Below are 13,177 nucleotides of genomic sequence, written 5' to 3' on the forward strand. Positions count from 1 at the left end.
CTGTGGCGCCCCACACACCACCCCTCGCATTGCGGCAGTGGGGATTTCTTAGAGTATGTATTTTGCTTGATTTTTGACATCCAGATGAGGTTCTCGACCCCCGAACGCGATCCCGGCTTAACCCCTTGGGCTTTTACTCAGACTTCAAAGCTCCAAATCACTCGAGTTCATTTCATAACATCTACATCACTCGGAATTACTCCTATAAGGCATAAAACACACAATAAGTGCAACATTATTAATTAAAGCTCAAAATAAGTAAAGTGCAGTGAATTAGAGTGCAATAAGCGACTAAATACGAGATTATAGTCTACCATCAGTCAAAAGGCACATAAGAGAACTCAAGTTCTCTTTCCTCAATTTCCTAAAAAAATTTAAAAAAAATACTCGGTTCAAGTTACATCCCTTGAAAAAGAACAGATGCCAAAAGAAAAATCAAGGGGGATTATTATCTACCTACGACTAATTAAAAAAATATTTTTGAATTTTTCTACTGGACCTTAATCCCTAAAGAAAGCTGTCCAAGAGATCCATCGTCAGGAAAAGTCCAATTTTTTTTAAACTAACACAACTAAAATATCATAGAAAATCACTCAAACAATCTCCTCACCCCACATTTAAAATTGTGTATTGTCCCCAATGCATAACATAAATAACAAGAGGGTGAAAGAAACTCCCTGGTAGGCCAAAGGCCTAAGCTTCAGCAACTCATGGGATACTCAGACTTCTCCAAACCTGGTTCTTCGTGCAGGTACCTCACACTTAGTTCCAATCATTTTGTTTGCTTTTGCTTCCATCCAATGGATTTATTTTCCATGCTCATACACCTAAAAATTAAAAAAAAACGACACTGCAAGAATAATACATTAAAAAAAATAAAAGAAAGTAGTAAAGTTGGGTTGCCTCCCAACAAGCGCCTGATTTAACGTCATAGCACGACGTGAATCAACTTTACCGCTTTTCTCTCCACTTGAAAGATATGTATTGGGCACCTAACTTGGAATAAAGCTTGAGACCACGAGTGATGGGGGCGGTAAGTAGATGATCAAGCCAAACATCATTTTCTTCGTTTTGCATTTCTTGGCTCTCTTTTGAGTTTTGTCATTTTGCATTCGTGAATATGCAAATTGCAGGATGTATGGCTCTTGTGTTTCTTCTTTGCAGTCCCACATGGACTCACACGGCTCAATTCCCATATCACCATGAAATTCCAAAGTTGAAAAATGCTTAGACTGTGCAATGAAGCCTTCAAACTGCCACTTTTCCGGATTTTGACATCCTCTTTTCCCCCCGAACTAGAGTCATTTTCAACCATCTTTTCAACTGCATCGGTTGACTCTAATTTCATATTTTTCTTGGCATCACCAACAAGCATGGAGTCGGTTGGCAGATGTTCAATTCTTGATTCCTCGAATTGGACTTTTCTCGAACTCTTTCCTCACTCTCAAGCTAGTGGGCATTTGAGAGTTCTTCTTGGTTTTGATCAAGTGCCAAAATTTTTTGCTTCAACCTCTAAGGAAGGTTCTTGGCTATTATCCACTTCCGAGGCTTTTTGGACCTCTAAAGCTTCAAGCATTTCTCCCATTTGTAGGTTCAACCTTTCAAGCGCCAAATCATTTTGGAGACTATTTTCCAAAAGTTTCTCCAAGGTCTTATGCTCTTTGTTTCCTCCTTTAAGTAGCCATTCCATCATGATTTTGAACTGGGAATGGTAATGGGGTGGTACGGGGGGGGGGGGGGGATTAAACTAAAAGAAAAATAATTTTTTGAGGGTGCGGGTATGAGTTTAAATATTCATTTTTCGCAAAATTATAAGAATATCGTTCATCAATTAACGCAAAATTATTCGGGCATGGATAAAGAAAATTTCACAATTAGCTTATGACACATATTTCTTTTATTATTTCAAATATTTGTAAATCACATTTTAATATTCTGAACAAAACGGCTTTTCAGAAAAGAAAAATAATTGGGTTCATATATTTATAAAGTTGTCTGATGGCATTCAACTTCTTTCCATAATATCCATGGAAATAACAAATATCAATGATGAATAATACAAAATTTTGAAACTACAAATTAAAATGAAGATACAAAAAGAAATGAAGCGGTAAGCTTCGTGATCGGATCCATCTCTTCGTCAACTACCTCATTTGAATCTGTCAGCTACAAGAAAAAAAGGAATTGTTTGAATGCAATTTGATGAGGTGAATGTCGCTGTAAGAATATCACTGTAAGATTGCTTAAGAATTTTTTTAAGCAAGTGAGCAAATTTCGCATGAGTTTAAATACTCATTTTTCATAAAACTAAAAAGGTTGTGGGGTGGGGCGGGGCGGGGCGGGTGTGATGCGGGGCGTGTGGATGCGAGTTAAAAGAGCTATGCGGGGCGGATTGAAATTTTGCAGGTTAAGAGAGAACCTGCCCCGCACCCGCACCGCTTGCCATCCCTAGTTTGAACTCTCCATTTTGACCATGCTCAATTTCTTCCACTTCCATATCCCTATAATTATCATCACAAAAAGTAGAATCATCAAAGAGGGGTTCGGGAAAGGAAAGGACAAATAAGCACAAATAGTCCAATGATCATTTTGATCACCGCACTTATCACAAATAATCCACTCATGGGTTTGAGATTGTGCGCACAATCCGCCCCAGAAGAATTTAAACAATTTTGCCACGAGTGTGGTCCTCCATAATAAGGACAAGAGTCATCAAAGTATGAACAATTACCATCCGACCAATTTTTATCATATGATGCCATTTATTCAAACACTAAGAAAATAAACAAGAAAACAATTAAGAAGATAAACAAAGATAAGAAAATAATTATACAAATATTCACAAGTTTGGACCAAAGCACGTAATTACAGAAATATTCAAAAATGTTAGAGTTTCAATATAATGAATTTCAAGTCGAGAAAGCTGACTAAACTACTAATTCTAGCTATTCTTCAAGCCATAATTAATAATACCGTTAATGTCACGACCCAGACTGATGGGTTGTGACGGGCACCCGGTTCCTTACTCTACCGAGTACCAACGTAACATATCTTTCTTATTGTACCATCATGGGTAAGTGGGCAAGAAGGGCCGTCTGGAGATAACCGAAATTAAATATAAAAGAATACTGGACATGGGACGACCCAACATGATATAGAAACTTATACACCTGATATACGGGCCTATAAGGCCGACATGATTATTTGTACATTTAAAACAGAGGCTAATAAAGCCATACAAGTGTCCATATAAATGACATCAGTCTACAAGCCTCTAAGAGTACATAAACGTCATAAAGGTTGGGACAGGGCCCCGCCATATCGATCAATACATGTTAAAAGCATACTGACCAAATATGCAACTCCAGAGCAAATGGAGCGCACCAACACCTTCCGCTGAGCGGATAACCTACTTGGGGGACTCTCGACCTGTCTATCGGAACCTGCTGGCATGAAACACAACATCCTCATGCAAAAGCGACGTCAGTACAAATAATGTACCGAGTATGTAAGGAATGAAAATCAGTAAACAATAGACATAAGAGAAACGTGGAGTAAAAGACTCAACATGTAAGTCTGAATAAGTCTGTGAATCATTAATATGTATAATGCCATGCATATTCGTATAAATGTCATACCATGCATAGGTATATGAGTACATAATATTATCAAGCCTCTGAGGGCATCTCATCATATCATCTCGGCCACTGTGGGCAAAATTATCAACGTATACTAGCTGATCAGGTGGTGGTGCGTATATAACCCCGTAACCTTTTCCAATATCTCATATACATATAATATACGCGTATATAACGACATTTGGTCATGGGTTAATATACATGTATACATGAATGAAATGCATAAGAAGTACGTTAATAAGATTTTCCATAATGTCGTAAGATCAATATGCGTTTGATTAACATCATGAAATAAACTTTATCAACTTACGTATTTTCTGGTACCCATCAACAGATGATAGAGTAATAGGACACATGGGGAATCAAGAACATAGGCACCTCTAGTATTTCTATGAATAGAGTCATTTACTAAAGTTGTGCATTTGCTCGTTTCGTTTGTATCGTATGGATCATGCTAAAAGGAAAGAAGGGATAGCCTTAAATACCTGAGCCGATTCTCTTGACAAACCCTCTAAAACCCATCAATCGCGACAAAACACGTAACGGCGAGATCGAAATAGGGAAAAATCCGTATGATATTTTTGAGAAAGATTGTACCGTGTTATCTTAGAATCGCATCTCACGCTGCCGTTACATTATGAAATCTCGTATGAATTCTTTTGCTGAAGCTTTTCCTCCATTACTCAGCACCATAACCTCTCATTTTAATGATGCAGGGAGATGTATTATTTTTGTGGGTTGTGGGCCCCATTTGATAAGAATGAATTTTTCCCAAATCTCCTAATTATGCCACCTTGTTTCGTGAATTAACAGTCACCAATTGGGCTTTGATTTGCTGCCACGTTGGGAGGTTGATCTTTCTCCATCATTTCCTTAATTAGTTTGTTAATCCCCCATTAAACTAATAATTAATCAATTATTCACATAATTAAGAATTATCTCAAATTACTTAAAATACTAATTACTTTTAACACACTTTATACACCTTACTATCATGTTCATGTGGTACCTTGTATGGCACTAGTCCATAAATACGGGGTATTATAGCTTGGACCGTATTTTATCTCAAAATGTCAAACTTTGACGAAGCTCATTTTCTTCGATTCGCTTACCCTCTCACATTCACGAATTTACTTATCGCTTGTTATAAATAGCATAAATGCTTATAGTCTCAAAATAATCTCATTCACGAGCTTACGTCGATTACTTATGACGAAACTTCAGTGTACGAAAATGCGGGATGTAACATCTCATTTCCGAGCTTATAGCAATTTAATTATGGCGTACTTCCATCTACGAAAATATGGGGTGTAACAGTTAATTCCCCGGCGACGTTGCCAAAATTTGATCACGCTCAACTATGCCTCCTAAGAGGTCTAGCGGTCGTTGCAAATATAATCCGATTTAAGTCCGGAGTCGAATCTCACATGGAATTAACCTACTAATCACAACCACTAGTTTCTCAACAATTCAAGTAATCAACCTTTAGAAATAGTAAATAATGGTTTGAGTGTTTACTCACTAAAGGCAAGGTAATTAAAAAGCTGTAATTTTAATACTAACATGGCAAATATTGTAGACAAGATTGGAAAGGTCTAGGGTTACGATTTCCCCTCTAGTCGAATCCTCCCCGCCACGTCTCATATAAATTTGCCTAGATATTCTCTACCGATCGTGAGCACTTTAGGTGTTGTAATTCTCTTTCGAGCAAATACAATAATTTACTAGACGTATTCTTCCAAACTACGCTAGCTGGCACAAGTTTACCGCTCACTAAGCTCGCATCAAGGTTTCGTTATTCCTAATCCCACCTATAAACCCTCTGTATTGATTCCTCATATACGTTAGGAGTGATGTTGGTCAACAACTACCTAAATGTGTATCCTTTTCTAAGAAATACACACTAAATAGGTACAGTCAATTGAGGGCCCTTCAATCAACCACAATAATCATATAGTTGAACAAGTAGGAAAAAAAAATCAAAGGCAAATCTATATTAAACGTAGTTGAAAATCATCCTCCAATAGGTTCTATCAAACCCTAGATTAGAAGATTTAGCTACTCATAACCATACTGAAATTCATGATAATAATTGAACGCATTAAAATACAGATTAAGGAAGAATGGAAGAGAAAAACTCTTGCGATTCGTTGCGTCTAAGTGTTCCCATAGCCTTTTTTTCCTCTCCAATAATGTCTTTCCCCTAAGAAAAACGTTTAGAACTCCTTTTATACATGATGGGGCGTGTAGGGTCGAAACTATCAAGTCCTAACCGAATTAGGACGAAATCTGCCATTAGCCGTTTCGCTTGGTGCCTGGCGCCAACCTGGACACCAAAATTTTTTCACTTCTGTGCTATTTTGCCATTGGCGTTTTGGTTGGTGCCTGGCGCCAACTTGGGCACCAAAATCATGCTCCCTCCAAATTCTTCTATTTGTACTTCACTTTGCATGCAAGCTTGCCAAATCACTTCAAATTGACTCCTAATGGCACAAATATTTATACCAAAAGTAACAAGATTGAGATATAATGTAAGGCAATTTACATGCAAAAATATGAATTTTTAGCCTAACATCAATTATCTAGATTACATATAATTTTGATATTAAAATTGGATCCGTTGCCTACAATACTCTAACACTAGGAGCATAAAGTTTAATATCTTTCAGGAATATGGATCAAATCTGCATTTGTCCTAAAGAAACGTTCTAAATTACCTCGCAACAGTTTTTTCTTTAATCAATGATTTTTCAATTCATCAAAAAAAAAAAACATGTTAATCATAATGTGATTGATTATATATAATTTTTAAACAGATACAGTTAGGAGCGTGTTTGGATTGGCTTAAAAGCTGGTCAAACCAGCTTTTAAGCCATTTTAAGATGTTGGGGGTGTTTGGCAAAAAAGAAAACAGCTTAAAAAAAGCCAAAAGCCACAAGTTGGCTGATCCCAACTTTTTTTTTCCAGCTTAAAAGCCAATTATCTTTGACCAAGTATTTTACCCTCTTGTCCCTAATAATATTTATTATTCCAAAAATGTCCTTCGCAAACTTTTGAAATAATTATAATATCCAACTCAAACTTTTAAAATTTGTTAGAATGTGAACTTACTTTGAAGTTTAGCTTTGCTTTGAAAGGTGAATACGACATCATTGTAATTTCTTATTAACTATACGTACAATTTTCAAATAACTTTAAAAAGTACAAGTTTATTTTATTTTGATTTCCTAATTATTAGGAATTTTTACATAGTTCAAATAAGGAATAGAATAATAAAATGTGATAGTCATTTCATATGTTTTCCCAGTAATAGGCTTCTTTATAGTGTTAACAGCTTTAAGGATATTTCAGTCATTTTAATAGAAAAAGTACTTACCAGCACTTGTTTACCAAACATTTCAACGGCTTTTTATCATCTCCAACACTTTTATCCAAACGCATAACTGCTTATTTATAAAACCAGCTCCAGCACTTAAAAAGTGTTTTTAAGCACTTGTGCATAAAAGCTACTTTTTTAAGCCAATCCAAACGGGCTCTAGGATACATCACACTTTGACAAGACATATCTACCTCACTAAACACCATTTTAATTCAAAAAAAGAAAACTTGTTAATCATAATGTGATTGATTATATTTTTCTAAACATATATAGTTTATTATGATATGGATTTTTATATCAACAAACATTCACTTTATTGTGGTATTCTTTTATTTGTGTAGTACAAGCTGGACAATAAAACGGGTAACTTTTCACATACATATTACCCCGCTACAAGTTGTAGTAATAGAAGATATTAAAACTTTCCTTTTTTATAGTCTCAAATAATCAACCGCTTTCGCGAATACTTTAGAAACTCAATTATGTTTCTTTGAGACTCACTACAACATAATGTCTTATTCATAATCAATTTTATTCCTCCAAAATAGTAATAGTTGGCTCTTCGAGAGCTCTCAATTAATTTGGTACTAACACATATTCATCAACATCCATACGGTGAATATCTCTTTTGAAGAGAAATTTATACTATTATGGTCATGGTCAGAATTCTATACAAGATCTGTTCCTTGCATTATTGTTGCCCTTCAACAGTAAACCAAGAAGAGTATTGCAGAGAAAAGTAACGGGAGAGAATTTTTATTAATATGGGATAATTTACAATGGAATATGACATATCTATTTAAAGGGAGTGACTTAGACACCAAGTAAAATCTCTACAATCTTTTTAAAATATAGACATTCACCATAAATAAAATTCAATTTATAACAAGTATGACTTATTGTATAATTTTTTTTGTAATTTTCAAATATAAAATTCTTTTTTACAAAAAGAAAATTTTTATGTCCAAATTCAATTTTTTTTTTATTTCACTGAGAAAAAGTTTCTTCCAAAAGACCAATGACTTTCACTTGTCATTTAACACCACGGCTGTCGTCCGGCGCCTCCGCGGCTCCTTCCATAAACCCGTAAAACCCCTTAGCCGTAGAATGACCATAAGGCTGTTCAGATATGCTCTTCCGCGCTCAGTTCCCTCTCGTTTTGTTGGTCATCCTTTCAAATTCTCTTCAAGATTCATATGCTCCGAGAATAACCTTGTTACATTGGTAGACCCAGAACTGAGATTCCCAGAAAATGAATCTTTTCAACAAGAAAAGAAGATGGGTGGTTCATTTTCCGTCCAAGAATTGGATTCAATCTTGGGTGCTGAAGTTATCTCCAAAGATGAGATTGGTAAGTTTTCAGATGATGCTTTCTTGGTTATAAATGCAATAAGGAAGGGTAATGATGGGTTTGGAGAGAGAACTGAGAGAGTTGTTAGGCATTTTAGGGAAAAGCTCAACCCTGGTTTAGTGGTTGATGTGTTAAGAAATATACAGAACCCTGAATTGGGTGTTAAGTTTTTTATGTGGGCTGGTAGACAAATTGGCTATGTGCATAATGCATCAGTTTATGATGCTTTGTTGGATGTAATAGGGTGTGATGTCCCATTACATTTTGTTCAAGATATAGGAAAAGATGATAGGGAAGTGCTTGGCAAGTTGCTTAATGTGTTGATAAGCAAGTGTTGCAGGAACGGTTTGTGGGATTTAGCATTGCAGGAGCTGGAAAGGCTCAAGAATTTTGGTTACAAGCCCTCGGCAGCCACTTATAATGCACTGATTCAGGTGTTTCTGCAAGTAAATAGATTGGAGACTGCATCTTTGATATACAAGGAGATGTCAGCACTTAATTTTAAGATGGACAAGCATACATTAAATAGCTTTACGCGATCATTGTGCAAAGTGGGTAAATGGAGAGAAGGCCTTGATTTAATTGACAAGGAAGAGTTTGTGCCTGATACAGTGATTTATACTAATATGATTTCAGGATTATGTGAAGGTTCCCTCTTTGAAGAAGCAATGAATTTTCTCAATATAATGCGGACTAGTTCGTGTATCCCTAATCGTGTAACATATGAAGTTTTGCTTTGTGCACTTTTAAACAGGAGAAAACTTGGTCGCGTCAAGAGGGTTCTTAATCTTATGATCTCTGAAGGTTGTTATCCCGGTCAGAAAATATTTAATTCTCTTGTACATACATACTGTAGATCAGGAGATTACTGGTATGCCTACAAATTGCTCAAAAAAATGGATGGCTGTGGCTGTAAGCCTGGATACGTAGTTTACAACATATTGATTGGTGGTATTTGTGGCAATGAGGAGTTACCAAGCAAGGATGTTCTAGAATTGGCTGAAGATGTGTATAATGAAATGCTAAATGCAAGACAAGTACTGAATAAAGTCAATGTGGTCAATTTTGCACGATGCCTTTGTGGATTTGGAAAATATGAGAATGCTTTTAGTGTTATTAAAGAAATGATGAGCAAAGGTTTTGTACCTGATGTCAGTACATACTCGAAAGTGATTGGTTTTCTTTGTAATGCCTCCAAAGTAGGCAATGCATTCCTGTTGTTCCAAGAAATGACGAGGAATGGAATTGTTCCAGATGTTTATACTTACACAATTTTGATTGATAGCTTTTGTAAATCTGGCCTTATTCAACAGGCTCGTAATTTGTTTAATGAAATGATAAAAAAGGGTTGTAGTCCTAACGTAGTGACTTACACAACTATTATCCATGCTTACCTCAAGCAAAGGCAAATTTCAGATGCAAATGAGCTCTTTGAATTGATGTTAACGCAAGGATGCATTCCAAATATTGTCACTTTCACTGCTTTGATTGATGGATACTGTAAAGCTGGACACATAGAGAAGGGTTGCCAGATCTATGCAAGAATGAAGGGTAGTCTAGGTACTGCTGAAGTAGACTTGTACTTCAAGGTTGATCTTGATGGTAATAAGGAGCCAAATGTTGTTACATATGGAGCTTTGATTGATGGTTTGTGCAAAGCACACAGGGTGAAAGAAGCTCGCAATCTTTTGGATGTCATGGTAGTGGAAGGATGCGAGCCAAATCATATTGTTTATGATGCATTAATTGACGGGCTTTGCAAGGTGGGTAAGCTAGATGATGCACAAGAGATATTTACAAAAATGTCAGAATGTGGTTATAGCCCGAGTGTTTACACCTACAGCTCTCTAATTGATAGGCTATTTAAGGATAATCGTTTGGATCTTGCTATAAAAGTCTTGTCTAAAATGCTCGAAAGTTCTTGCCCCCCAAATGTGGTTATATACACAGAGATGGTAGATGGCCTTTGTAAAGTTGGTAAAATAGATGAAGCTTATAAACTTATGATGATGATGGAAGAAAAGGGTTGTCATCCAAATGTTGTGACCTATACTGCAATGATTGATGGATTTGGCAAAGCTGGAATAGTGAATAAATGTCTTGAACTCATCGAACGGATGGGTAACAAGGGTTGTGCACCAAATTACATAACCTATTCAGTTGCAATAAAGCATTGTTGTGCTGCGGGACTTTTGGATGAGGCACTCCAACTTCTTGAGGAAATGAAACAAATAAGTTGGCCAAAACACATGGCCAGCCATCGTAAGGTTATTGAAGGCTTCAAAAGAGAGTACTTAATCAGTCTGGGTCTTTTAAAGGACATGGGCAACAAAGATTCTCTTCCAATTATTCCAGTTTATAGGGTTCTAATTGATAGCTATCAAAAAGCAGGAAGGCTTGAATTTGCCGTGGAGCTACTTAAAGAGACTTCATCATCTTTGCCATTTCCGGATCTTGATAAGAAAATGTATTCTTCCTTGATCGAGTGCCTTTCTGTTTCAAACAAAGTTGATTTGGCGTTTGAATTATATGTAGACATGATAAAGAAAGGCGCAGTTCCAGAGCTTGCGGACTTTGTTAACCTCATTAAGGGATTAGTAAGCATGAATAGATGGGAGAATGCACTTGAACTCTCCGAGAGCTTGTATCACTTGGTCAGTACCTCTTCATTTCGGCTCTGTCTTCAATAGATATAACGAATTATTTGTTGGTTTCATATGTATTTTGTAAGCTTTATAGGTCTTGAAGTTCTGCAGTTAACGTTTCCAATGTGATCCATGTTGACATAATAAATTAAATCCAATAACAAACTGAAGGAGCTGTTAGAACTAAACCAATTCCTATAAATATAAGAACAGAATGTTTCAGCATCATAATATTCATCATCTCTAAGATAGGAAAACTTTGTGTTGACTCTTGATTTAGATCCCGAGTGTTAAAAATAGGACTGAACTGTATATTTATGTACACATTCCAGTAGATTCTACATAGTTACTTTAACGCCATGAGAAGCAGCTCATATTTATCTGTGTACACTCTTTAAAGTACATGTTCATGTGTGGTTTGAGTGTTCTTAATGCACTGAAGTTGCTATGTTCTTTATTGGTTTCTGAAGCCTTGGGTGTATGGTAAATATATGTAAATGTTGAGATTCTTCCTTCACTTCCTTTTTCTACCATTCTTTTTTACCAGTTACATGCATCGAAATCCACCACCATTCAGCTCCTTTAAAGGTCAAGAAATAATACGTTGAGTCTATCTCATTATGAGGAACTACCTGTTGGCACCTGATATACATACTTGGAGCTGCACTAGTTGACAGGCTGCAGTTTTACCTTGTTATAACCAAGTAAGTAACGTATCTACACATATATCACAATCTCAATAGCTTTGCAAATTATTCTCGTCTTCTATTTTTGATACATTTATTTGACATATACTTGATTGTTAGCTCACTATTAGAGTTTCTGGTTTGCGTTTCCTATGTGTCTGTGTTATTTCAAATATTGTCACCTACCTTTCATTTTTATATAGCTCGAGGAAATTGACGACCATGGCAGGATTCTATGCCTAGCTTCAACATTCATTGGACAATAGGCATCTGAATGAATTACCTATCCAAAAGAAGATATTATGAAAGCGATTTTACCAATACCGTACTACTATAAGGAAGCATGAAAAGAGCCTCAATAATTCTTTTATTGCGATAATACAAAAGAACGAATGGGTATCAAACATTAAGAGTCTACTGGAAAGCATCTATAAAAATTTTGCATGTCGCTTTCCGTTTGACTTAAGAGAATGTTAGACTCCATGGTTTCAACGTCCCAAAATGGTTTTGTAGGAGGGCGATAGATACTTGAAGCGGATTCAATTGCAAATGAGCTTGTGGACTAGATATCGAAAAATGGGGGTGTGCTTTGCAAGCTGGATTTGGAAGGCGTATGACCACATCTATGGGGTTTTCAGGAGAGTATGTAATGGGGAGATTGGTTTCAGGGAAAGACGGGGATAGTGCATACACTTTCGGCATATCCACATTGAGATTATTAGTTTTGGTCAACAAGGCTTTGCCTAAGACAAAGAATCCCTTTTTTTCACATGCTATTTATTTGGTTAAGAAAGCATTGGACAAGATAATGAATAGGGCGACAAGGGTAGGTTAGTTCAGAGGCTTCAAGGGCACAGGAGGCAAGCTAGCGTACCCGTGTACCACCTACCATTCGCAGATGATACAGATACAGTAGTGTTTTAGTATTAGAATCTAAACATTACTCTGCTATGCTTCTAGGCAGTCTCAAGTTTCAAGATCAATTTAGGGAAGCATGAGATCCTTCTGGTTGGTACAACAACAACAACAAACAACCCAGTGCAGTCCCACACAGTGAGGTCTGAGGAGGGTAGTGTGTACGCAGACCTTACCGCTACCTTATGAAGGAAGAGAGGTTGTTCCCGATAGACCCTCGGCCGAAGAACAATGAAAAAGATGCAATAAACAAACAATAACAATGGCAAGTAAATAAGATAACCGGAAAAGAGTTCAAAATGCCCCTAAACTATTGGAAAAGGTTTACAAATACCCTTCATCCACCTATTGGGCTAAAAATACCCCTCCATCCACTTTTTTGGTTCACTTATGCCTTTGACCGTTAGGTCAATGCTAAATTAAAAATAATTATTATTCTTTTTGTAAAACTTAAAAAAAAAATAATTTTCGTTTTTTTAAACTAATGCACCAATAGTCCACTAATTTAGTAAAGTCTTCTTATTTTTTTTTTCCAGTTTTACAAAAAACAATTCAGTTTTTAC

At 36.3% G+C, this 13,177-nt stretch overlaps 1 protein-coding gene across 13 annotated transcripts in view; it reads left to right on the forward strand.

Moving 5' to 3' along the window:
• The first annotated feature begins 8,032 nt into the window (after positions 1 to 8,032).
• LOC109241203 (pentatricopeptide repeat-containing protein At1g06710, mitochondrial) overlaps positions 8,033 to 13,177 on the forward strand; it is a 14,562-nt gene continuing 9,417 nt past the window's right edge. For all 13 annotated transcript variants that reach the window (XM_019407922.1, XM_019407917.1, XM_019407923.1 and 10 more), the window contains exons 1-2: positions 8,033 to 11,022; positions 11,561 to 11,717. In XM_019407922.1, coding sequence (XP_019263467.1) covers positions 8,125 to 11,022; positions 11,561 to 11,599 — 2,937 coding nt within the window. In that variant the 5' untranslated portion in view covers positions 8,033 to 8,124 and the 3' untranslated portion in view covers positions 11,600 to 11,717. The remainder of the gene's footprint in view (positions 11,023 to 11,560; positions 11,718 to 13,177) is intronic.

Source organism: Nicotiana attenuata, unplaced genomic scaffold (genome assembly GCF_001879085.1).
Source record: "Nicotiana attenuata strain UT unplaced genomic scaffold, NIATTr2, whole genome shotgun sequence".
In the NCBI taxonomy this organism is placed as follows: Eukaryota; Viridiplantae; Streptophyta; class Magnoliopsida; order Solanales; family Solanaceae; genus Nicotiana; species Nicotiana attenuata.